At 42.6% G+C, this 27754-nt stretch overlaps 2 protein-coding genes across 3 annotated transcripts in view; both read right to left on the bottom strand.

The window, feature by feature from the left end:
• Nucleotides 1-14654: 14654 nt before the first annotated feature.
• cox5b2 (cytochrome c oxidase subunit 5B2) lies at nucleotides 14655-18496 on the bottom strand. Its single transcript, XM_068002622.1, has 4 exons — nucleotides 18353-18496; nucleotides 16853-16923; nucleotides 15503-15602; nucleotides 14655-14895 (listed from the first exon to the last, which is right to left on the bottom strand). The coding sequence occupies exons 1-4, from the start codon at nucleotides 18456-18458 to the stop codon at nucleotides 14783-14785; spliced, it is 390 nt and encodes a 129-aa protein (XP_067858723.1). The 5' UTR covers nucleotides 18459-18496; the 3' UTR covers nucleotides 14655-14782.
• Nucleotides 18497-21062: 2566 nt separating this feature from the next.
• Nucleotides 21063-27754, bottom strand: part of sirt1 (sirtuin 1) — a 34997-nt gene continuing 28305 nt past the window's right edge. For both annotated transcript variants that reach the window (XM_068002620.1, XM_068002621.1), the window contains exon 9: nucleotides 21063-24097. In XM_068002620.1, coding sequence (XP_067858721.1) covers nucleotides 23769-24097 — 329 coding nt within the window. In that variant the 3' untranslated portion in view covers nucleotides 21063-23768. The remainder of the gene's footprint in view (nucleotides 24098-27754) is intronic.

The following is a 27754-nucleotide window of genomic DNA, read 5'->3' as shown; positions in this document are numbered from 1 at the left end:
TCTAGATCCTTATAATATGAAGAACAGAACTGTGCACAGTACTCCAAGTGTGGTCTAACCAAGGTTCTATATATGTTTAACATAACTTCTCTGCTTTTCAATTCTCTCCCTCTAGAAATGAACACCAGTGCTTGGTTTGCATGAAAAATTCACTAATAATTTTTTTCATTACTTGTTGGCAAGTAGAAATTAAGTTGTCTGTAAGATTACATTGTACTTTTATGACTAGTTGAGATCAGTAAATAGTGTTGATTTTTGTAATACAATCACTTTTTGGTATATGGAAAAAACATTGAGGAAAATATACATGTGACAGCACTGACATGCTGTACATAAGAACTTGTATTCATAAAATCTACTTCTAATCCCCTAGTTCACCCTTTTTTCAAAGCTACAAAAGAATATATGCATTATGGACCTAAGAATTCTGCTCAGTTCCTTTACTAACGGAATCTTGGCAAAAACTTTGATTCAGCTTAAGCCAAGAATGATGCAGGAATGAGTAAGAGATGGAAGTGTGTCAAAGAGTACAATCCCAGCAACTTTCAGAAACTAAGAGCAAAGTTTAACGGGTCCCTCTATTTACAAAATTATTCCCAATGCAATTTTGAATCCTAAAACTAATTTTTCTAGGACTGTGCCTCAACAAAGGGGTAACTTTGGGGAGAAGCCAGAGCTGTGATTGATAGGTAAGGAAATACCCTAAAATTATTTTTGTAATAGATGCAAAAGTAAGATAAAAGTATTTTGGATTTAAAACTTCTAAGCCAGAGCTCCAATGCCTTGGGTTTCACCTTTGACCCTGTAGTGCTACGGTACTTACTGTTCAAATAGTCATTGCTATTTTGTAGATTTACAGGATAAAATATTTTTACCATATAAAAATGCAGTGTATTCATTACTTTGTTCATCGAGTGTTTCAGCTTGATTTTAAAATGTCAATTTTCTGTAACTTATTTTCTAGTAAATTTGGAGAGTTGTTGCATTTTATCGTTGCATTTTATCAGTCCATATAACAGAATATGTTACAACCTTGAATTAAAGATTTCACTGTGGAGTAAAGATATTTAAACTGCCTTAATGATTAAGCTTGCTCATATTTCTCTCTATAATTATATCATTATATTTCCTGCTATAATGTGATATCAGTAAAAATGTTGCATCAAGAGCTAGAAGTGGACCTTCACATACAATATATGTATTTATTATAAATGGCTGTGAACATAAAATTGTTACATTTGAGAGAATTATAGTAGAAATTAGGGAAAATATTCAGATTTTAAAGAATCAAATAATAAAATTGTGTTTAGGTCAAAAAAATAAACATACTAGAGACAGAACACAATATATATACATCCTAGTTATACAGCACCCCAGTTTCCCAATTCGGGTACTTCACTTTTGTACAAATGTGCTTCATGCTGTATTTCATATGGAGCAAATTACATCTCTTCAGTCAAGTATGAGTAGTGCTAAGCAGCTTGGCTGAGAACTGACATCTTAATACACTGACAAGTGGGTATCTTTATTTAATTCCTGAGTTCTTGGTATTTAGTATTTTATTTGCTGCAATAACTACTAAAATAGAATACCAATTTTGCTAATTTTTACTAGAATTTTCAGTACCTCTGGCAAGTTTGACGTTCATTTAGCATTACACTTTGTAGCACTTGGATATCAATAAAAGGGGGTGCTGTATTTTTGTGGTGGTAGTTAATTTTTTGAAGTAGATAAGAGTTGGACATATTGCTCAAGAAAACAAAACAGTTAACAGGACTAGACCAGACTCCATAGTATTGAATTGCATTGCTTTCTGTTGAAACATGTCTCCATACACTCCTCTTTCCAAGATTGTGAACACTATTTCATGATCAAAGGGAATGACAAGTCTATAACCAGGGTCATGGGTGTGAGAGAAACCTGGATAAATTTGTCGTCTTATTTATTCTTTTGCTATGGACCTTCTCTCCATTAAATGGGCCACCTGCAACCAGAAACACACTACTAGTTGGGGTGACTTGTGCCAATTTCATTTACATCTTCTGCTCAGTTCTACATTTGCTTTATGGGGCTGTTCTGTGTTGGAAGATATGCAAAATAATTACAATTGTGGTTGCTTTCTATACAGTCACCACAAAAATACATTTCAGATGCAGTTCAGTTTAATTTTGGGAAGCTTGCATAGAACATTTTGTGACTAAAATAAATTTCTGGTGTCTCTGCCCTAGATTTTTCTGTTTTGTGAAGTTTATGCCAGAATGGTTAGTGGTGGATTTTAGACAAAACTCAAATGGAAGTGTGCTATTGCACTCGGTTTTCTGAAGCCACCTCGTTAGCATAGCTTCAGGTGCAGATCTGGATGGAGGCAGGGTACACACTAGTATTGAGAGCAGATAATTGTGTGAGACATTTAAAGGGATGGGGGCCATTAAAGGGCAGTGTCACAATAGCATGTCAAAAATTCGGAACACTGTTCGAGAGCCTCAAAAAGCACCACAACCCATTAGCAGTCTTTGTCAAGACTGATGGGTCAGGGGCCTAAGAAGTGATGGGCACAAACAAAGGGAAAGCAAGCTATTGCCAAGACTGCCTCCCACCACTGTCTGCTGAAGTGAAGATGTGGAGATGCCGGTGATGGACTGGGGTTGACAATTGTAAACAATTTTACAACACCAAGTTATAGTCCAGCAATTTTATTTTAAATTCACAAGCTTTCGGAGGCTACCTCCTTCCTCAGGTGAACGATGTGGAATCGTTCACCTGAGGAAGGAGGTAGCCTCCGAAAGCTTGTGAATTTAAAATAAAATTGCTGGACTATAACTTGGTGTTGTAAAATTGGTTACAATTGCTGAAGTGAAGGCAGTGCTGAATGAGTTGATTGTGAAAAGGATGTCCTGTGTCATGCTATGGTACCATCCCCATAGATCAATATTACAGCATACCTGCAAGGAGATGGAGAGTGCCAAATTTAAAGCCACCACTGCCCATTACTAATTCAGTCTGTCTGTGGCATAACCACCTCCTGGAATGTTTATAGCAGGAACCCTTCAGCTTCCATAAGTGATGGTTTTGCCAGCTGGTCCTCAAGATCGGAAACCTTGAGGTTGAGCGCAAGCAGTCGGTGACGTGGCCATCCTGGCCCTCCCACATCGTGCCGATGCTGCATGTCACAGGCTTCAGCTATTTCCCTCCCCCATCTCCCATTCCAAATTGAACTGTTTTCTCAAGTTTATAAAATCAAACACAGCTTTGTGATTTTACTACAAACAATAGAATCATAGGTTACAGCACGGAAGGAGGCCATTCGGCCCATCGAGTCTGCGCCGGCTCTATGCACGAGCAATCCAGCTAGTCCCACTCCCCCGCCCTTTCCCTGTCGCCCTGCAATTTTTTTCCTTTCAAGTACTTATCCAGCTCCCTTTTGAAGGCCATGATTGAATCTGCCTTCACCACCCCCTCGGGCAGTGCATTCCAGATCCTAACCACTCGCTGCGTAAAAAAGTTTTTCCTCATGTCACCTTTGGTTCTTTTGCCAATCACCTTAAATCTAAGTCCTATGGTTCTTGACCCTTCCACCAATGGGAACAGCTTCTATCTATCTATCTATCCTGTCTAGACCCTTCATGATTTTTAAAATACCTCTATCAAATCTCCTCTCAACCTCTTTTCTGAGGAGAACAACCCCAGCTTCTCCGGTCTATCAATTTAACTAAAGTCCCTCATCTCTGGAATCATTTTAGTAAATCTCTAAGACTTTCACGTCTTTCCTAAAGTGCAGTGCCCAGAACTGGATACAATACTCCAGTTGTGGTCGAATCAGTGTTTTATAAAGGTTAATCATGACCTCCTTGCTTTTGTACTCTATGCCTCTATTTATAAAGCCCAGGACCATGTATGCTTTTTTAACCGCTTTCTCAACCTGCCCTGCCACATACAATGATTTGTACACATATGCCCCCAGATCTCTGTGTTCCTGTACCCCTTTTAGAATTGTGCCCTATGGTTTATATTGCCTCTTCTCGTTCTTCCTACTGAAATGTATCACTTCGCATTTTTCTGCGTTAAATTTCCATCTGCCACGTATCTGCCCATGCCACCAGCCTGTCTCTATCCTCTTGAAGTCTATCACTATCCTCCTCACTGTTCACTACACATCGATGTTTTGTATCATCTGCAAATTTGGAAATTGTGCCTTGTACACCCAAGTCCAAGTCATTAATATATATCAAGAAAAGCAGTGGTCCTAGTACCGACCCCTGGGGAACACCACTGCACACCTCCCTCCAGTTTGAAAAACATCCTTTCACTGCTACTTTCTGCTTCCTGTTACTTGGCCAATTCTGTATCCGTGCTGCTACTGCTAGTTTAAACCCCCCCCCCCCCAACCAACTCCCCGCGAGGACATTGGTCCTAGCTCCGTCCGCCCTGAACAGGTCCCACCTCCCCCAGAACTGGTCCCAATGCCCCAGGAATATAAAGTCCTCCCTCTTGCACCAACTCTCCAGCCACGCATTCATCTGCTTTTTCCTCCTATTTCTGTACTCGCTAGCACATGTCACTGGGAGTAATCTGGAGATTACTACCTTTTGAGGTCCTACTTCTTAATCTCTCCTAATTCCTTAAAATCTGCCGCAGGACCTCATCCCTCTTGCTACCTATGTCATTGCCATCACCTTTGGCTGTTCACCCTCCCCCTTCGGAATGTTCTGCAGCCACTCAGTGACAACCTTGACCCTGGCACCAGGGAGGCAAAATACCATCCTGGAATCACGTCTGCGGCCACAGAAACGCCTGTCTGCTCCACTAACTATAGAATCCCCGATCACTATCGCTCTCCTGACCTTTCTCCCTTTCCCCCCCACCCCCCCAAACCAACCAACCACAGTAGAGCTGAACCATCCATGATGCTATGGTCTTGTCTCTGGCTGCACTCCCCAGAGGAACCCTCTTTCCCGCACTGGTTAGAGAGTGAGATACACTCGGATTCCTGCATTATGTGCCCGGTCCTCCTTGTCTGTCTGACGGTCACCCAGTCCCTCTCTGCCTGCACTTTCTTAAGCTGCGGGGTAACCACCTCCTCAAATGTGCTCTCCACATAGCTGTCAGCCTCACGGATACACTGCAGTGATGCCAGCTGCTGCTCAAGGTCCGCAACCCAATGACTGAGAGGAAAAGACCCTCTGGTACATCCAGCCTGTCTCCTCAGTAATAAACTGGATTTTTGCCTGTGCTGCCAAAGCTGAATTTCTTACAATATTTCTGTACAGTTAAATTCAGCATTTTATTTTTTTTAATTCATTCATGGGATATGGGCGTCGCTGGCGAGGCCGGCATTTATTGCCCATCCCTAATTGCCCTTGAGACGGTGGTGGTGAGCCGCCTTCTTGAACCGCTGCAGTCCGTGTGGTGAAGGTTCTCCCACAGTGCTGTTAGATAGGGAGTTCCAGGATTTTGAACTAGCGACAATGAAGGAACGGCGATATATTTCCAAGTCGGAATGGTGTGTGACTTGGAGGGGAACGAGCAGGTGGTGTTGTTCCCATGTGCCTGCTGCTCTTGTCCTTCTAGGTGGTAGAGGTCGCGGGTTTGGGAGATGCTGTCGAAGAAGCCTTGGCGAGTTGCTGCAGTGCATCCTGTAGATGGTACACACTGCAGCCACTGTGCGCCAGTGGTGAAGGGAGTGAATGTTTAGGGTGGTGGATGGGGTGCCAATCAAGCGGGCTGCTTTGTCCTGGATGGTGTCGAGCTTCTTGAGTGTTGTTGGAGCTGCACTCATCCAGGCAAGTGGAGACTATTCCATCACACTCCTGACTTGTGCCTTGTAGATGGTGGAAAGGCTTTGGGGAGTCAGGAGGTGAGTCACTTGCTGCAGAATACCCAGCCCCTGACCTCCTCTTGTAGCCACAGTGTTTATGTGGCTGGTCCAGTTAAGTTTCTGGTCAATGGTGACCCCCAGGATGTTGATGGTGGGGGATTCGGCGATGGTAATGCCGTTCAATGTCATGGGGAGGTGATTGGACTCTCTTATTGGAGATGGTCATTACCTGGCACTTGTCTGGCGTGAATGTTAGTTGCCACTTATGAGCCCAAGCCTGGATGTTGTCCAGGTCTTGCTGCATGCGGGCTCAGACTGCTTCATTATTTGAGGGGTTGCGAATGGAACTGAACACTGTGCAATCATCAGCGAACATCCCCATTTCTGACCTTATGATGGAGGGAAAGTCATTGATGAAGCAACTGAAAATGGTTGGACCTAGGACACTGCCTTGAGGAACTCCTGCAGCAAGAAGCCACTGGTCTGAAACTAGGTTGGTTACCATAGTGTTTTGAAGTGTTAATTAGCAAACAAAAGTACAATTGTTACATAAGAAGCATTTTATTGTAAGAAGATGGCTCCCTTGCCAGAGCCCAGCCATGTATCTCTCTGTCTCTCACTGACACTCTCACAGTGGTGGGCTCTCAGCACAAGTAACAAACTGTTATAGGTCAGCTAGCTACAGGTGCTAAGCCAACGTTCAGGGTTAATGAGTTGTGCCTTTATTGTTTTTCATAACTGAGAAGTGTAGGAAAATTGTTCACTGTGAAACTGTATACTGTTCATTTATGTAAAATAAACCAGTTGTTGATTTGCCTTGTCTCGATAGTGCTTTTAGTCTACTTCAGTAGCTGGTATACTGAGCAAGGGTCTTCTGTTACAATCTCCAGACCATGCTATCATTTAATTATGATGTGGAGATGCCGGTGATGGACTGGGGTTGACAATTGTAAACAATTTTACAACACCAAGTTATAGTCCAGCAATTTTATTTTAAATTCACAAGCTTTCGGAGATTTCCTCCTTCCTCAGGCAAATGTTTCAAGAGCTCCTTGAAGCCTACGCATTTATACATATAGAACAATACATGGTGTTTACAGACTGCCCCTGCAACTGCCCGTTGCCAAGGCAATCACCGTGTTCAGACAGAGAGGTGTCACCTGCAGAACCCCCGAATACACATTCAACAAAAAAACAAACAGGGAAAAAAAACAGAGAAAAAAAACAGTTTTTTTTCCCTGTTTGTTTTTTTGTTGAATGTGTATTCGGGGGTTCTGCAGGTGACACCTCTCTGTCTGAACACGGTGATTGCCTTGGCAACGGGCAGTTGCAGGGGCAGTCTGTAAACACCATGTATTGTTCTATATGTATAAATGCGTAGGCTTCAAGGAGCTCTTGAAACATTTGCCTGAGGAAGGAGGAAATCTCCAAAAGCTTGTGAATTTAAAATAAAATTGCTGGACTATAACTTGGTGTTGTAAAATTGTTTACAATCATTTAATTAGATATTGGGTAGTAAATGATGCACTCCAGATCATGGGAACTTGAGATCAGCTTACAGGCGTGACTGGTGGTGCTGAACTCGAGAGAATAGCTAGCATAAAAACCCAAAAATTGTGACGCCCTCAAATATATTCTTCCATCAACTATGCCTCAAAGCCAACGACCACTGAGACTAAACTTCACTCATTTCTAACCTTTCATGCTCCACTGGTCTCATAGTAAACTCGTAAATAATAAAATTATACTGTCTTAACTTACACAATAGTCCAACTGTCACAGTAAAATCAGAGAACAGCTAATCACACTACTTGGATAATTAATCTATTACCATTCCACAGCTAAAGCACTGAAGAAAGTTTAAAAATCAAAAAGCAATAAAATAAATAAGTAAAATTGTAGTTATTTTTGCCTCCATCATGCCCCGAAGACTAAGCTTCACCCGTTCCTTGCCTTTTGCATGTAACTGGTCTCTCATTGCGTCAACCTCAACCTGGCCCCACACTGGCCTTTGGTGGCAGATACCCCTTTCAGGCCACTGGTCGCATACCATTTGCTCAAGAGTTTCTTGAGGACAACTTCCGCTGTCCCTCTCCAGCATCCAAGCTCTCCTGAAATTAGTGCCATCCCATTTCCCACACTACTGCCCTCACCCCTTCTCCTTCCTCTCAGAACCATGTGTAAATTGTATCCATGTGATTTAGATCAATTAGTGTTAATTATATTCAGATGGTGGGTATCAATTGGGAATTCTCTTGTATCCATTTATAAGAGAGCTGATCGAGGGTGTGGTGTGGGTGTAACGTGGAGCTCTGTGAATAAAGGCTTGGAATCAACTGAAGACCAGGCTCTAGTATTCAATCCTTCACCGGGTTATCCAGCTTATAACACCTTGATAGTGTCCCTCATGTCCTCACCTTCCACCCTACTCGCAACCACATTCAATGGGTCATCCTCTTCTATTTCTGCCACCTCCAGCTCAATCCCACCACCATGCAGATCTTTCCCTCCCCTCTGCTTTCCGAAGGAACTATTCCCTCTGTGACACCCTGGTCCACTCCTCCATCACCCCCAACGCCTGCTCTCCCTCCTCTGGCACCCTTCCATTTAAGCATTAGAGATGCAATATCTGTTCTTTCACCTTCTCCCTTACCACCGTCCAGGGCCCCAAACACTCCTTCAGGGTGAGATGGCAATTTACTTGTACTTCCAGCCTAGTATCCTGTATTCTCTGCTCACAATGCAGTCTCTTCTACACTGGGGAGACCAAACACAGTTTGGGTGATTTCTTTGCTGAACACCTCTATTCAGTTCACAGGCGTGACCCTGAGCTTCCGGTCACTTGCCACTTTAATCCTCCGTCCCACTCTCACTCGGCCTCCTACACTGTTCCAATGAAGCTCAAAGCAAGCTTGAGGAACAGCACCTCATCTTTCTACTTGGCACTTTACAGATCTCTGCCTTTAATAAAGATTACTATCCACACATGAGGTTCCCCCGACTGTGACTCAAAATCCAACCTCACTCTGTAGCCTCGACCTGAACTCTTGTCTGCCAGGCACACAACCTAGCCTTATCCCCACTCGAAAGTTAGGATACAAGATAGCTAAGCTCTGATGGGCTGAATGCCCTTGTCATTAACTTTTATGAGAATTATATTTTTTAATTTTTTTGGTTTATTCATTGCTTTTCTAAATCATCTGTATGGAGTTCTTAATCAGTTATATTTATCCTTTTAATGGTGATTTGGTTGAACAGCATTAGGGCGTACTGGAGCACCAGCACTTGACCCCACATGGGAGATACTAGTTTGTTCCTCTCCAGTTCTCAAGTTTAACCACAATGTGTGGAGGGAAACCTAGGAGAGACCCATCCCCTACAAGACAGAAAAAAAATGAAGATGACACTTGTATGCCTCCCACAAGCCAAGAGAAAATGCAGTGGGATAAAGAGGAAGTAGATCATTACAGGAAGTGTAGCCCTTAAAAAGAAGTATACCATGTGAACAGTAGTCAGTTCAAAGCTACATAGGAGTTTACATCAAAACTATAGCACAGAAGCAGGCCATTTGCCCCAATGGTTTATGCTCCACACGAGCCTCCTCCCTCCCTACTTCATCTAACCCTATTAACATATCCTTCTATTCCTTTCTCCCTCGTGCTTATCTAGCTTCCCCTTAAATGCATCTGTGCTATTCGCCTCAACTACTCCTTGTGGTAGCGAGTTCCACGTTCTTGCCACTCTTTGAGTAAAGAAGTTTCTCCTGAATTCCCTATTGGATTTATTAGCGACTATTTTATATTGATGACCTCTAGTTTTGGACTCACCCACAAGTGAAACATTTTCTGTATGTCTACCCTATCAAACCCTTTCATTATCTTAAAGATCTCTATCAGGTCACCCCTCAGCCTCCTCTTTTCTACAGAAAAGAGCCCCAGCCTGTTCAACCTTTCCTGATAAGGATATCCTCTCAGTTCTGGTATCATCCTTGTGAATCTTTTTTGCACCCTCTCCAGTTCTTTCTATAATATGCACAATACTTCAAGTGTGGTCTAACCAAGGCTCTATACAAGTTTAACATAATGTCTGTTTTTCAATTATGTCCCTCTAGAAATGAACCCCAGTGTTTGATTTGCCTTTTTTATGGCCTTATTAACCTGCATCTGTACCCTGAGATCCCTTTGCTTCTCTATCCCATTTATGATAAGTACTAGCATACCTCCCATGACAATACTCAGAGTTGGAGGATCCTCTGTTTTTCTAACAATAGGGGTGTTCTGCTATTTAACACACAACATATTAACAGGCCTACTGATGTATGATTGAGTGAAATAGCATTTTTATTATGTGGTTTTTTGGGACATTACTGTTTTTTTTGGGATCAAATTCCACAAGTTTCCATTTTCCCATGAAAACTATAAATTCATTATATTTCCCTTTACATGTTCAATTTTTCTCATCTTTTTAAAAAATTGTGGGATACATGGGAAGATGGTAGATAACATGTACCCAGGTTGGTCTATGGTGAAGGTGCTTGGGTTTTTGAAACTCAAGGAACAATCCAGGAGTTAATCAGTACAAAATGGAGTTGATCCTGAATTGTTGCAGTAATTTGGTGAGAGTCTTGGGGTTTTGAAGCAATCCTAGGATTTAGTACCAAATAAGAATCATGCACCCTAGCAGTATTGAGAAAGTTGTCCTGGAATTTGGCAGCATTGGGGGATGAGTTTTGGGGGTTGGGAATACTTGCAGGAGTCCTGATGTCTGGCAGAATGTGGGGTTTAGTGAAGATGATAATGGCAGTATTGGGGAGGGGTGAACCAGGGTCTTGTAACACAGAGGAAGTGTCCTGGACTGTGGCAGAATTGGGGAGAGGGATCTTGAGGTCTGGCAATTACTGGGACATTTTGCCCAAAGTTCCTCCTCTTCGTCCTGGTTTCCCAGCGCTGAACTGGGAATTACAAATAAACAACTTGCATTTATATATCGCCTTTACTGTAGGAGAACGTCCCAAAGCGTTTCACCGGAGAATAATCAAACAAAAATTGAAACCAGGCCAAAGCAGATATTAGGGTGGGTGACCAAAAGCTTTGTTAAAGAGGTAGGTTTTAAGAAGGGTCTTAAAGGAGGAGAGGTTTGAGAAATGGAGAGGTTTAGGGAAAGAAAAAAATATAGATTATACTGCACAAGAAACACAATAAAGTGGATGGACCTGGTTGTAAGGGTTATTTGTGATTCCTTTCTGCTGGGCTGTGCAATGATGGTGGCAGAGGGATAATGGAGGTTCACCACAGATTAGTGTCAGGCCAGGGGAAACCCAATCTAAAAATGTTTTTGCAGGGAGCAATGACCAATGATGTTTTAAGTGAAGTGGGTTTAGATTAATCTTCATCTCAAGTCACAAGCATGTTGCTGCTCAGGGGGTGAAGGCAAGTTGACATTTAGTGCCTCTTGTTCAGGCTCGTGTCTGCACTTGCACTGCTACTTTTGGTCCATTTCCTCATCCCTCATCTCGAGACGAACCAGCAGAATCCATACAGGTGTGTCCACGGTATTAGTCAAGTTGCCTGGGACAGGGCAAGACATGACTGGATGCTTGGGAGTGGAGAAGTCAAGTACCCAAATAAATGTCTGCTCCAATCCAAATTAAACAGTAGAAAACACAAATTCTGAGACTCTCAACAGTCCAAGAAAAATAATAAACTGTGAAATCACAGAATAAGCTCAGGAAAGTTGGTTACAAAGGCAGAGTTCACCTTTTAAGTCTCCATTGGCTGTTGCACCAGCAGGCTGGGCTTCTGCTCCAGCTTTTTATGGTGCACCTGAATGGGACTGCACCAATGGCACAAAGGAGCACAAAATCCTGGTCCTTAAAGTCCCCAAATGCACGTAAAGTGTGTGCGCCGTGGGCAGCACGAGTCTCTTTCCCCAACACGTAAAGTGTGAGCATCATGGGCAGTACGAGTCTCTTTCCCCAACACGTAAAGTGTGCGCGCCGTGGGCAGCGCGAGCCTCTTTCCCCAACACGTCAAGTGTGAGCATCATGGGCAGTACGAGCCTCTTTCCCCAACACGTAAAGTGTGGGCAGCGCGAGCCTCTTTCCCCAACACGTCAAGTGTGAGCATCATGGGCAGTACGAGCCTCTTTCCCCAACACGTAAAGTGTGAGCATCATGGGCAGCGCGAGCCTCTTTCCCCAACACGTCAAGTGTGAGCATCATGGGCAGTACGAGCCTCTTTCCCCAACACGTAAAGTGTGTGCGCCGTGGGCAGCGCGAGCCTCTTTCCCCAACACGTAAAGTGTGCGCACCGTGGGCAGCGCGAGCCTCTTTCCCCAACACGTAAAGTGTGCGCACCGTGGGCAGCGCGAGCCTCTTTCCCCAACACGTAAAGTGTGCGCACCGTGGGCAGCGCGAGCCTCTTTCCCCAACATGTAAAGTGTGTGCGCCGTGGGCAGCGCGAGCCTCTTTCCCCAACACGTAAAGTGTGTGCGCCGTGGGCAGCGCGAGCCTCTTTCCCCAACACGTAAAGTGTGTGCGCCGTGGGCAGCGCGAGCCTCTTTCCCCAACATGTAAAGTGCGCGCGCCGTGGGCAGCGCGAGTCTCTTTCCCCAACACGTAACCTGCCACAGGGATAAAAAATGATTTTCTGTGACTGGTGCATGCTGGCACAAGGAGCGCAGTGTCAGTCCCTATTAATTATATTCTATCCCAATTAAGTTAGTATACACAATATTTTCTCTCATTTTAAACTTGCTTTACTCTTTCCTGGCAGAGAGGCAACCTGCTCCAAATCTCAAGACAGCTGCTAAGTGTAAGAGCAAAGAGGGCAGCAAAAGAGGCATGCAGAGTAAATTTTTCAATGGTGTGTTCCTAGCAGAGAGCCTCGCCCACCGTTGCAGGTGCCAGCCCATAATTTTCTGTCCATTAATTTTAATCAACATAAATGTATGAGCTGCATATATGTGCGTTCTCAATTATACACGCGTGACTGCTGAGACTCCACGCCAAGTGCACGCAATTGGAAGATTCACCTTTCTATTTCTATGCTATAGGGGAGTGCACGGCCTGAACTGATCACTTTACCAGAGAGTATGGGTAATGTCAACAACAATGTGTATGGGGGGGGAGGAATTAGGAAAACCACATACCATAATTTTATGACATCAAAAAACCTCAATTTGGGATTTAATACTAGCTATTCTGTAGTCAATGTAATATAGAACTACAAAGATTCATATACCAAAGTCTACCCTTTAAACCTGCTGAGGTTATATAAGTTCACAATGCATTTGTAGATCTCCTATGGTATTGCTTATGGTGAGTTGGAGGATACACTGTTTGATAGCGGGTGTCATGCCATGTAACGGTATTACCACGGCTGCTGTGTGTGCTCCACATGTCAAATTGCATCACTATTACACTGGTATTATGGGATGTTTACTTGGTATTTGTGGAATTGAATTTCTACATTTTCCACCTCTCCACAAAACTATAAAATGGCCTTAATTATTGGCTCTGTGCTGGAAAAGTTACCCTAGAACATTCCTTTCCATATGTACTCAATTGTATCCCTTACCTCTCTCAATGCTCAGGGTATACATTAAGATAATAAGCATCATGAACTAGGTTGGAGGCAAAAAAGATTCCACTGTGTGTCTACCTCCTTCTCCACCTTGTCTGTTTTTCCAGTGGAAAAGTAAATAAACACATACCTGCTTTAGTGGACATATTGTAAAAATACCCCCCCACTGTAGATCTAGTTTTAAAACACCTCACAGTCAAAACTTAATGCATTACCTTGTTTCCATGTTTGATACGAAAGCAAACATTTATTTTTCTTTCAAGACCAAAAAATTGCTTTGTTGTTCACCAGTCTTGCTATTAGTTATACAAATTTGAAAATTTGCCTCAAGACATCATTTAACTCAGATAAAAGTCCTCAAACTGTGTGGTTTTCTTAAGATTTCAATGTTGCACAGAGGCGTAGCTAATTTACTGAATGAATATTTTTCATTTTCAACCAGCAAAATGTGTTAGCAATGGTGGGTGGGGGGGGAGAGACGGGGGAAGACCAGTCTTGTAGTCAATCATCAATAGTTCCAGAATTTTACCTTAGATAGAAGTCCCAAAGGCTTTGCTTTAAAATTATAAACAAGTTAACAAAATGATTTATATTATTATATACAAACAAATTCTCACACTTCTGGGCTTTCCACTCAACTGCACAGCGTGAGGCTTGTATATAGCAAGTCTTATCAGTCATAAAAAAAATCTAAAATTTACCTCATATTTACATCAGGATTTATATCAGATTCTTTAGGTTTGTCTTGATTTCGTGTTTTGATGAGTTCAGAAAAGTGGGGACTGGTCACAATCATCACCCACTGAGTTACTGGATGTAACAAAGTTTCTCTGTAATTTCTCAGCAGATGCAGGAGGTAAGTAAAGTTTATATTAAATCTGTTTGAGACGGATCGCTCTGGAACATATTTGGAATCTCTCAGCCCTCCATGTACTCAAACTGGCTTATTTCCTGTACTTAGGATATACCAGTATGGCTCACAGCATTTCCATAGTCCTCTTCCCCCTTATAAAAAGCAGGATTGAAATGTCACCTCCCTGTACAATACATTAAATTGTACGGTAACAGGGGCTATCTTTAGACACCACTAACTGAATAAAATAGGTATTACTGTGCACTCCATTTTGACAGTCAGGGTGTATAAAATATGATCACTTCTATTTTTAAAAAAGTAAACACTGCACACTATCTCTATCCAACCAGAGTCTGGCTAAGTGTACTGTTTGGATGCTTAAATAATTACTTTATAATTGGCAAATATTTAATGGCATTTATTTTGTAAAGTGCACATATTCCTTTTCATTTGCAGCAAAAATAATAGATCAAGATATTTAAGTCAGTTAAAGTCAACTGTGGATGAAAGACAACGGCAACTGTTCTGCAGCTAATGAGGAACCTCATGATGCTCGAGTTTGTAGTGAGATCCACAGGACGGACAGCGCTGGGGGTTTCCTGAATGCAGCCAGAACCAAATGACTGCAGTGTTGTCTTCTTCACCTGCAGTTAAGACAAACAGAGTAAATCCCACTTCTGCTAATATTTAAGGCATTCATTAGAAAGCCATTAAATAGAAGAAATTTTGAAGAAGTTTGTAAAACATTCTTTTCCAGAGGGTTATTAGAAGGTGGCTGTTGAGATGAAAAGGAAGATATGGGCAAAGAGCACGGGACTAGAATAGATAGCTCCAGTTGAAGAGCTAGCACCAACACAAGCTCCATGGGCTGAATGGCCTCCTATGCTGTTAGTTCTGTGACTCTACAAACTGTTATTAGTTGTTCTTGGGGTGTAGGCGACACTCTATTTATTGTCCAGCCCCCGTTGCCCTAAGGGCATTAATAATCAACCGCATAGTGTGGGACTGGAGTCACGTGTAGGCCAGGGCTGGTAAATCCCGTCCCATTAGTGAACCAGCTCGTTTTTCTCTCCCCAGCTGTCATGGTCATTTTCTGCTGCGTGTCCACAAATCACCACATTTATTAGATTCAATTTCACAACTTGCCATGTGGGATTTGAACTCGATCTGAGTCGCTGGGCCAGTACCATAGGCTAATGCAGAGTTAAAGCACCATTCAAGCAAGAATCTTAGCTAAAGTCTATAACTCACAAATGCAACCAACAAGCCTCTTCTCAGTGATTGAAGGAACAATGTGAGGATCCTCCTTGGTACCTGCATAGTCTTTAGGTTTTAAGATACTGTAGGGATCCTATGGAAAGAAATGTAATTTGAAAAATATAAAAAATATTCAAGCAACAAAACAATTGTCTTTATTGGTATAAATTTACATAAGATATACGGAGATTGCAGTTCACATAGTATCCTATCATAGATCACTTTCATGGATGAGTCCCAACTCCTCAAGAATGTCTATCCTTGACTTTCCACCTTAACTTCAGTTACAGGAAATAATTAGATCGTAACTCTTAACAAACAAGCTGATCCTTTGTAAATAAGGTTGTTTCTCCTTTCTTTAAGGATTATCAAACTGACCAGTTGTTTGAGATTTCAGACTCTCTTCTCATGGGATTTAATATCCTGGAGTTATCGACACTTCTGCATTTTTCTAGGTTAAAGGCTCCATATAAATGTAAGTTGTTGATGAATAGCTGACCTCAAAATTCAAAAAGAAATTGTCCATTAAATACAATCACGCTTCATTATTTAAGCCTGAATTCTCTTGCTCTCTGCCCCAGTTGTTACAGATAAAACTTATAACGCTGTCCAAGTACACCTGGTACAAGAATCTGACCCGCAGATTTATTAAAAAACTTATGTTTTCTGATTTGATTTAAAGAACCAGCCATTAACTGCGAAGAGACTAACTGGCTAGGGGTGAATTTCCACTGGGGGTTCTCTTGATTGTTTACCATAACTTTGGGCATAAGGTTTTCAGAAACACTATAATGTTGCTACTACCCAGACTTTCCACACTTTGTGCTTGTGACAGAAATTAGCAGGGTGTAAACACAAGCACAAAGTGTGGAAAGTCTGGGTAGTAGCAACATTATAGTGTTGTTGAATTTCCAGAATCTACACATTACCTGGTAAGTACTGCGTTGATCATTGCAGCAAAAGGGCACAGCATGAGTTTCCCAAGCCCGTTGTGAGACTGGGAAAATAAGGCTTTCATTCACATGTTACCATATATATCATTGTTTAGGCTAGGAGGGCAGTAATTAATTTAGTTGCTCATTCTGAAGTTTTAAAAATAGTAAAAATCATCCACAGAAAACGAAGAGCAGGAGGGATAAAGAAGTGCTAAGTAATTGAATTATTTCACTTCAGAACAACTGATCTGTTTTGAAAACAAATCTGTAATAAGCGAAAATGTTAAATTTCAAAATTTCTTTAGGTCGCATTTGATAGTCAAAACATGTCATGAAATAGTATTTTTTATTCTGAAGTCATACAGCTGTTGTATCAGCCTTTTTACAACTTGAAAGCAAATAAGCATACCATCCCTTTCTTCAATGCTTGCAGAGTTTTCCGCTCTAGTCCAGTAGATTGTTCTTCGTCTGTTGGAATATCTAATGCAGAGAAACTAAAGTAATTTGTGGTACATTTACGAAACGACTTTACGGAATAAATTAATTAGGGCTCCTGCTTAGATAAATCACTACTCCATTTCCTTTGCAGTAAAGGCTAGATTGTTTGAGGAGCACCCCATCCCAATCATAGCAGCTGTTAACCTTGAACACACAAACAGGGCTGTGCTTACAATTTTAAACTCAAAATACAAGCTCTTATAAATGGGCATCATTGCATTGAAGCTTTGTTACCTGGCAAATTACTTCTGCTTCAGCTAAGATTACACTATACATCAGATATTTCACTTCTCCCACTGAACAGATTGAAGACTGAATTTGGATGAACTTTGAGTTGAGTGTCATTGTTAATATAAAATGGCAGGTTAAACAGTAACCTGCGACCCACCATGAAGAGGCGAAGCGGAGGGACCGAGAGTGGGCGGGGACCGGCAGATAGGCTCACAGTCCTGTAGCCCATCTCAAACTACTGTACATCTTCTAATTTAGAAGAAACTACTTTTGGAACAAGTAGCCACTCAGAAAATAGAGCAGGTCAATATGAATAGCAGAGGAGGGAAGGTAGAAAAACAGAACAGGTGGGATTATTGCAGAAGTTTATGAAAAAAGCCAAGTTATTTGAAGAGCATAAAGTTTAAAACAGAAGTATGGGAGGGCAAAGCAGAGCAGCAGCAGTGGTGGAAACGTAACAGCCTTTAAAGGGAAAGTGGATAAATATTTGAAAAATATGTAATACAGTCACCAGAGTCAAATCGTGATTGACAAATCAACTGACAAATATTAATTTTTTTGAGGGTGTAACTAGCAGGGTAGATAAGGGGTAACCAGTGGGTGTAGTATATTTGGATTTTCAAAAGGCATTCGATAGGTGCCACACAAGAGGTTGTTACACAAGATAAGGGCTCATGGGGTTGGGGGTAATATATTAGCATAGATTGAGGATTGGTTAATGGACAGAAAATAGGGAGTAGGAATAAACAGGTCATTTTCAGTATGGCAGGTTGTAACTAGTTGGGTGCCGCAAGGATCAGTGCTTGGGCCTCAGCTGTTTACAGTCTGTATCTATATCAATGATCCAGATGAAGGGACCGAGTGTAATGTGTCCGAGTCCGGTGATGATACAAAGCTCGGTGGGACAGTGAACTCGAGGACATTAACCCCCCCCCCCCCCCCAGTGATGGCTCGGTCCACCCCCCCCCCCCCACCCTGTCCTTGGAATGGCCGGGCCTGTCCGGACAAGGTCACCGGGACACGGGCAGCGCCCGCCCCAGGCCCGTCACCTCCACAGCTGCCGGAGGGGCTCAAACCGCGACCCACCGTGAAGAGGCGAAGCGGAGGGACCGAGAGCGGGCGGGGACCGGCACCGGGCGGCTCTCTCCCCCCAACCTCGCTCACCGAGCCCCGCGTTTACCTGTAGCGGCCATGGGCCTGGTCATGACCCGGGCCGCGGGTACCCCCGCCGCCGCCAGCCGCCTCAGGCTGCCGCACGGCCCGCGCACCAAGAGCCGCGCCGCCATCTCCCGCTCAGACTCTGCTCCCAGGCCCCGCACCGCGCCCTTTAAAGGCCGGCATTGATTGACAGGGAGCCCTGACCAATCAGCACCGGGGGGGGCGTGTCAAACCCAGCAGACTGATGGGCAGAGTCCATGTCCGAGAGAGGGGAGTCTCCACCCTCTGACCACCTTTGCTGCTACTATAGTGGCAGGATATTATCACCAGAGGAGGTAATTACACATCAATTATAAATAGAACATTATATCAAATAGCTAAACATATTCCAAACCCAAAACATCACTTGGCTCCTAATCCTGTTCTTCCTCACCCCTTCCCCAAGTCTTGGCCCCACCCAATTTTCTCCCCTGTCCTGAAGCCAGATGTGGTGTCACCCACCTCTCCCACAAACAAACATTGCATCCCCTGCAATCCAGAGTGCACCCTTTTCTGCCCAATATCTAGATCAAGTATAGCAGGGATTGTAAATAGCTCAGTTCTTCCTGGCTGAGCTATTTCAAGCTTTAAAACAGAGATTGCCTTTTGGCTACTGGCTGCATAGTTCACACACACACACTGGCTGCCTCTCTTTCTGACTGAGAACTGGCTACTGTAATTCTGAAACAAAGTCTCTGCCCACTGAGCTATCAGCAGACACCAGCAAATTGCAGGTTTTGCCAGGTACTGTGCAATGATGGACACACGGCACTAGCTTAAAAGTTAACAATGATTCTGGTTTCCCAATGCCCCTGTCCAAGCCTGGTTTGGTTCCTAATTAGGCACCATTATGGATGGGTATTTAACACTGCATTTTTCTGGTTCACTTAAATTTTCAATTTAGTCCTTAAAAGTTTGGTTTTGCATGCCCAAAAAGGTACAGCTCTAATAGATTACTATAGCTAATGTACCATTATTAGCACTGCCTTCTCCTCCAAGGTACTATTGAAAAACAAACCCATACCTTTTCCTCTCCAAACTCTCCTGATCATTTGGTGTAAATTCCACAGCTATCACAGAAGGAGGATAACATTTTTTTCTATGCTAACTGTTACTCCAAAAAGGCACAAGTGTTCACTTCCTTAAGTATTCAGGTTTCATGCCCGTTTCCTTCCTTCCCCATCAGCGCTTTAGTAAAATTTTCAAAAACGTCCTTCCAAAAGAGGTTTCATCAGTCAGCTTCCAACTGATTTGCATCAGAATTCTGGCCGTTCCTTTTATTCCATCATTTCTCATGGTCACCATTTTCAGGGTATGGTGTAGTGAAGAGCCATAAGAACATGCCAAGGTAGGATAACCTTGAAGGTTCAAAAGACCCAAGTGACTTTGCCTGTTATATGTGGAGGTTAAATGGGGGTTAGAATCATTCTATAGAATTCAAAATGGAAAGCCTCCTATTGTCATTCTAGAGTAGCCTAAAAGTTTGTAGGACAAGCTAGTTCATCAAAATCTGAAGCTTCTCCATCTGTGCAATGTTGTGGCACATCCCATTTTCAGTTTGGAAAGATTACCAGAATGCTGAGAAGTTACTAAAATCACCGTTTTAGTATAGCAGTTTTTTATGTCCCATTATAGATTACATTTCTAAAATACTCACTTGGGAGGACAGGGGTGGGGGGTGGGGGAAGAAAACATAAGAAATAGGAGCAGGAGTAGGCCAATCGGCCCCTCGAGCCTGCTCCACCATTCAATAAGATCATGGCTGATATGATCCTAACCTCAAATCTAAATTCATGTCCAATTTCCTGCCCGCTCCCCGTAACCCCTAATTCCCTTTACTTCTAGGAAACTGTCGATTTCTGTTTTAAATTTAATGATGTAGCTTCCACAGCTTCCTGGGGCAGCAAATTCCACAGACCTACTACCCTCTGAGTGAAGTTTCTCCTCATCTCAGTTTTGAAAGAGCAGCCCCTTATTCTAAGATTATGTCCCCCTCGTTCTAGTTTCACCTATCCTTGGGAACATCCTTACCGCATCCACCCGATCAAGCCCCTTCACAATCTTATATGTTTCAATAAGATCGCCTCTCATTCTTCTGAACTCCAATGAGTAGAGTCCCAATCTACTCAACCTCTCCTCAGATGTCCACCCCCACATCCCCGGGATTAGCCGAGTGAACCTTCTTTGTACTGCCTCGAGAGCAAGTATGTCTTTTCTTAAGTATGGAGACCAAAACTATATGCAGTATTCCAGGTACGGTCTCACCAATACCTTATATAACTGCAGCAATACCTCCCTGTTTTTATATTCTATCCCCCTAGCAATAAAAGCCAACATTCCGTTGGCCTTCTTGATCACCTGCTGCACCTGCATACTAACTTAAAGAAAAGAAACTAAGATTTGGAATAATTTAACCAATTAAATTATGTTCCAAACATTCTATTTTTGTTGCATTACAACAAAATATTCTGAATAAAAAGTGGATAGCAACAAATGGCTTACAGATTTACCAAAATTAGACATATTTAACCTACTAGCATTCAGCAACAGATCCTTCTATACAATGAAAGAGACGGACTGAGATACAAAATGTAAAATGATCAAACTGCAGAGGAAAGGGCTATATTGGTGATCTCTCTGAACATCAATATAGCCATTTAAAAGCAATTTCAAATAATGACACTAAAGCCAAATAATTTACCAAGGAGATTTATTGCAATATATTATCCATTCAAATACATCTTTACTTTAAAAGAGAAGCACAGAGAACAGAGACTGTGGTACATGGAACAGGAACAAGCTTTTGAAATTTCAGGCAACTTCAGTTTAAATTAACAGAACATTTCCATTAATCACAGTATTCCAACAGTACTTTTTTTATTTCAAAAAGCATTTTCTTTGTAAAAGTTTGCAAATTCAAATCGTAGGTGTTAAATGCATTAAAAAATTTCAAGACCCAAAACTGCAAGTATGAAATTGTTTTTGTATCTGAAAACAAGTCACCTTCTAATATCTGTTCCTTACAAAAGTAGTTTGAATACATTAATGATCCTGTATGTAGAAAGGACAGAGAAATAATTTGAACACCGTACTGCAAAATAATGGCTTTGGAGCAGATATAGCCTATGTTCAATACATCAAATTTTGCTAACCACAAATTAGATCATGCTTCTACAAGATTTCAGACAGCTAACATTTGGGAAGATGAACAAACATGCTACTATAGTAAGGACATCTCTGTATTGAAAGACCAAATCATATGAACATCAAGGCAACAAAAGATAGGATTCAAAATTTGAGGCTCCCTTGTACAGCTTTAAAGTTGATCTGGGCGTATGCAATTTTTAATTTGAGCATTTCATATGATGCCCAGCTTCAATGTACAGCTGTGACAATAAAGCACAGATGCAGTAAATGGTTGATGCAGTTGTGCTGAAGACACTATTGCAGGGTAACCCAGATTGGACATGGGTAGTAGGGGCCTCAGAACAGAAGAACTTAACATGCAGAACTAAAACTGCCACGGTGCTGCATTACCATCAGCTAACTGGGGCTAGCAGAGTTTTCCTCATATGCATTTATCAAAACCAAGCCCAGCACCATGGAAAGCATTTTTATAGTCATGCTTTGCCAAACATTTTTTTATTGCAAGTTTTTGCCATGCTTCTCTCTCAATTCCATCCCACCCCCCTCCTCCTCCCCCTCCCAATCCCAATAAAAACTGGGATACAGTATTACACATCTGTGGAAATCGGGGTATGATGTTACCAGAATAAAAGGGCTATTTATACAGGATTAAAAATAAGCTGAGAAAACGAACTGCAGAAGATGCAAAGTGGAAGTGTCCCAGGTGTGGGTGGGTTAGGACAGGGAAACTCAATCTCCAAGCCAAATTCTGAAGACATGTTGAATGGTCACGTTTAATTCTGGTAGTGTGCAAAAATAAGTCAAAACCTTTAGCTCTTTTGCTGAATAATAAAACTACAAAACAAAACCCTTTACAAATTTCTAACATCCTCAGCTAGATTTTTCTTACAAATTCCTATATCAAAATGTAACACACCTATTTAATGTCCATGAAAAATTTTCTTCAATATGCCAGAAGACTGTGTATACTGAGGTTACACTTTGTTCTGCAGAATATAGAATCAGAGTCTCATTAATGCTGGACCAGCACTTTTATATAGGGCCTTTTTAAAAAAAAACAAAATAGTTGAATATGTACATGAAAAATTGCATAATTCATATTTGGCAGTATAAGTTATTTAAGGTTTTATAAAACTTATGCTTATTCCATGCAAGTAACAATACATCAAAAAGTTAAGAAATAATTTAGCCTTCCAATACAATGGGGAATTAGAATGTAGGCACATTAGCAGGAACTACAGCTCAATGTTATTCTGTGTTCTATCATCAATTCTGCAATGGTGTCCAAACATTTCAGATTTTTAAAATTACACATTTTACATCTCATTTCCACAGGAAGAAAATGCAAGAAAAACACAAATCTGCTACATACCAAACCTGGAACCAGGTCTGAGCAGAACTGGCACCAGGAGCAAACCCTACAAATCTCTATAAGGCAGCAAGTAACTACAAGTGCTACATATTGTAAAAATGTTCTTAATCCACTCAAATTGAGTATGCCTCAGTTACTTAACTAGTTTCTAATATACAGCTTAAGCTCAATGAAAAATAGTAACCTCGGTGTATAAATTAGCTGCCAGCACATCTCATAGAAAACATTATAGCCAGTGTTTCATGAGAGAATATACAAACTGGAAGGAAAATATGTAATATGCTAAAACAAACCACCCACTGCTCTAAAATAAAATCTACAACAGAACTTTTTAAACTTCTGTTGCAGCTCTAATCATTGAGATTTCCCACTGTTCTTTGGTCTTTTTACCTGTTCCCTTTTTATCCTTTCAGCAATTAAATGGCTTTTGAACAAGCATACACAAAACTATGTACAGAACATTCATTTTAGCTTCTGAGGAACTGTATTAAATAGCTGTACAACTCAAAGCATTTAAATCAAAACTAAAAGTAAAACAAAGCAAGACATTTTGGCAGGGAAGAGACTCTCTGCCCCCTTTGTAAAAATAAAAGTTTACAATAAAGGCCATGTCAATGAACCCAGAGTGTTAACCTGTTGTCCAAATATGCAGAATTCATGTTTGGTACAGATACCATATTCAGTGTAAAGCAGTTAATAAGGTGGCCTAGTGTTTTCAGTGTATAATACAGACTGAACTGGGAGAAGTTTCAGACTGAAGTTCTGCATGATCATTGCAGCCACTTATGTCCAGGACAGCTTACTGGCTACAAAAAGTGTCCTAAAAGTAGGCTAATGCTGGTGGATAGCTTAATATAACTGTATCATGCAATTGTGCCTCTTACTCCAACAGATTAGCATCTTCACATTCACCTAGCATGGGGTTTTCAACTGACTCACTTAGCACTTCGCCACCTCCAAAATGCTCACTCTCACCCCCAAAGTACACCCCATCAGCTTCATACGGAGTTCCAGCTTCCTCCTCTATTCCATTATAAAATTCTTCAATATCACTCTCCTCTTCCCCGTCGCCAACACTTCTGCTGCTACATGACTCATTGTCGCTAACACTGTTGCCAGATGATGAACCCTCATCTCCCTCGGAGTCTGAGTAGACTTCAGCACCATGGAAAATGTAGCGATTGGGTGCCAAGAAGAGATATTGGGAATCTGAAAATTGAGAAATACACATGTTGTAAGGTCATTATAGTAAGTTAGAAATAGAAAATATTCAACTGGATCCCCCCCTCCCCCATCTGCAATGCAAAACAAGTTTAGAACTTGTAAGTCCATGGTCTCCATGAGGCACATTTGGGTACTGTAGTTGAGAGGGAATGTAAAATACTGGGCAATGGTGCACAATGTTCTTTATTAATCAACACAAACGACATTACACTACACCAAACTGCAAAAATTAGGTGCGTAGAAGCACATGGTATATGCAAAGTAATCTGCCTGATTCTCTCTGTTTACACACAGGATCTGTACATTATAGCTCATCATTACAATATCTTTCATTTTTGAATTCAGGAGTCCGTATGTGAAGCCTTATCCTCACCATGAAATTTTTATTTAAAGTTCACCAACAACAGTAACATTCTGCAGTGCATTGCCTGAAAGGGTGGTGGAAGCAAATTCGATAGTAACTTTCCAAAGGGAATCGAACAAATACTTGAAGGGAAAAAAATTACAGGGCAATGGGACTAATTGGACAGCTCTTTCAAAGAGCCGGCACAGGCACCTGTGCTGTACCTACTATGATAACAACGTGTCGGCTGTGGCTCAGTAAGTAGCACTCCCGACTTGGAGTCACTATGTTGTGGGTTCAAGCCCCACTCCAGAGACTTGAGCACATAATCTAGGCTGACACTCCAGTGCAGTACTGAGGAACTGCTGCAGTGTCCGAGGTGCTGTCTTTTGAGTTCCTCAGGGCAGTGTCCTAGGCCCAACCATCTTCAGCTGCTTCATCAATGACCTTCCCTCCATCATAAGGTCAGAAATGGGGATGTTCGCTGATGATTGCACAGTGTTCAGTTCCATTTGCAACCCCTCAAATAACGAAGCAGTCCGAGCCCGCATGCAGCAAGACCTGGACAACATCCAGGCTTGGCTCATAAGTGGCAAGTAACATTTACGCCAGACAAGTGCCAGGCAACGACCATCTCCAACAAGAGAGAGTCTAACCACCTCCCTTGACATTCAATGGCATTACCATCGCCAAATCCCCCATCAACATCCTGGGGGTCACCATTGACCAGAAACTTAACTGGACAAGCCATATAAATACTGTGGCTACGAGAGCAGGTCAGAAGCTGGGTATTCTGCGGCGAGTGACCCACCTCCCGACTCCCCAAGGCCTTTCCACCATCTACAAGGCACAAGTCAGGAGTGTGATGGAATACTCTCCACTTGCTTGGATGAGTGCAGCTCCAACACTCAAGAAGCTCGACACCATCCAAGATAAAGCAGCCCGCTTGATTGGCACCCCATCCACCACCCTAAACATTCACTCCCTTCACCACCGGCGCACAGTGGCTGCAGTGTGTACCATCCACAGGATGCACTGCATCAACTCGCCAAGGCTTCTTCGACAGCACCTCCCAAACCCGCGACCTCTACCACCTAGAAGGACAAGAGCAGCAGGCACATGGGAACACCACCACCTGCACGTTCCCCTCCAAGTCACACACCATCCCGACTTGGAAATATATCGCCGTTCCTTCATTGTCGCTGGGTCAAAATCCTGGAACTCCCTTCCTAACAGCACTGTGGGAGAACCGTCACCACGGACTGCAGCGGTTCAAGAAGGCGGCTCACCACCACCTTCTCAAGGGCAATTAGGGATGTGCAATAAATGCCGGCCTCGCCAGCGACGCCCACATCCCATGAACGAATAAAAAAAAACATTAAACCAAGGCCCTGTCTGCCCTCTCAGGTGGACGCAAAAAATTCCATGGCCCTATTTTGAAGAAGAGCAGGGGAGTTCTCTTCGGTGCCCCGGCCAATATTTATCCCTTAACCAACATCACTTAAAAACAGACTATCCGGTCATTATCTCATTGCTGTTTGTGGACCTTGCTGTACATAGGTTGGCTGTCACGTTTCCTACATTATAACAGTGACTACACTTCAAAAGTACTTCATTGGTTGTAAAGTGCTTTGGGACATCCGGAGAGCGTGAAAGGCGCTATAGAAACGCAAGACTTTCTTTCTTCGTATCAAAAAACCATCCCCAGGCCCATCCCTGTATTTTAACTAGGCCTCGTTTCTTCTTTCCATTATGTTCATAGCCCCTTAACCTCCCACCTAATATTGATCACAGCCACTCACACTGGGCGACGTGCATTTATATTGCTTAACCTGCAAACTGTATATGGCCTTTTACAGCAGCTTCCGATACCACTGCTGTAGATGAGGTTTATCTGTAGTCGGCCAATGCTGAAAGACTATTCTTTATACCAGTGGTAACGACTCGGAGTTTCCCTTACTGAGCTCGATTACTGTTACCAAAATTCAGAGTAACTGAAGAACTCAGGCTAGTTTGATGCTGGTATTATTTCAACACATTGTTTAGAAATCTATGGGCTGACCACCCAACATCTGCCCCCAATGATCAGCACTGTGCCACAGGGCATAATTCCTAGCACCGGCAATATTTTGGGCATCAGATATGCCTGATGTAGTCGCTTCAACTGTGTTAGGTGCAGCTTTGCTTTTATGGACACAGAATGCTCCAGATCTATCCCATGCCAATTCATCTCCTACACCCCGGGTGCATGTTGCATCAGGTCTAGCCTCCCTGAATTCAGACTGACAGTTTTTCTTCGTGGTGGTAGAGGGAGGAGGAGGAGGAAGAGAGAAAAGAAACTTGTACAGTCCAGCAACCATTCACTCCTCTGACCTGTTTTGGGGGGTGGAGGCAGGATGTGGGTGTCACTGGCAAGGCCAGCATTTATTGCCCATCCCTAGTTGCACTTGACAAGGTGGTGAACATTGCCAAAAATCCACAGGGGAGGTGAATGAAACAAGATATACAACAGAAGTGCATTATTTTGAGGAGTTCTGCAATATTAAGAACTTGGTCTGGTAATTACAAACTTTGTGGTTGAACAGTTTCCAGCAGGCAACCTGAAGACAGACTGCATGTTAAGGACACTGTTCCCATCAAGAAATGTGCACATTTGAGAAAGATCAGTACCTGGGGGATGCCAACACTCGGGGTCATGATGAGAAGGAGCAAAATACTTTGTGGTCTCCTTAACGATAGCAAATTCCCAATGCAGGCTGTGCTGTGGTACACAGGGCACGTTTCCAAGCAGGTCTCCTCCAGAATTTAAAGGCAAGCAATGGAAGAGCTTCAGACAGCCCATGTGTGAGATCAAGACCGAGCCATGAGTGGGTTTGTGACAGAAAGAGGAAGTGGCCGTAGGGGGAAAGTCAGTCTCACAGCAAGATGCCTCTTTGCCAAATCCCCCCGGGATTAAGCAGTTGGTGGCAAGTAAACCTACAGTGGACTTCGACATTTGAACAACCAGGTGCGACACAGGCTGCCTTAAGTCCTTCCTTCCACCAGGATGAAGGGACGGTGTCCGTCATATGTTGAGGAAACTGATTATTTGGGCGACAGCTGCTGTCTGGTGTTACCCAAGAACATAAGAGTTTTATTTCCAGGGCTCGGTGCCTCCCATGATTAGGTTACAGAGGTGCAGCCCAGGTGCTGTGAAACTCAACATCTGGAGCTGCTAGAACCACAGCTATTGGGGCAGGGGTGTGAGGAGCGGCAATACACACGCATGAGTTTCAGTGTTTGTAATGATCACACACTGC

The sequence above is a fragment of the Heptranchias perlo genome, chromosome 21, assembly GCF_035084215.1.
Source record: "Heptranchias perlo isolate sHepPer1 chromosome 21, sHepPer1.hap1, whole genome shotgun sequence".
Lineage (NCBI taxonomy): Eukaryota > Metazoa > Chordata > Chondrichthyes > Hexanchiformes > Hexanchidae > Heptranchias > Heptranchias perlo.
This window is presented reverse-complemented; position numbering and strand designations above follow the sequence as displayed.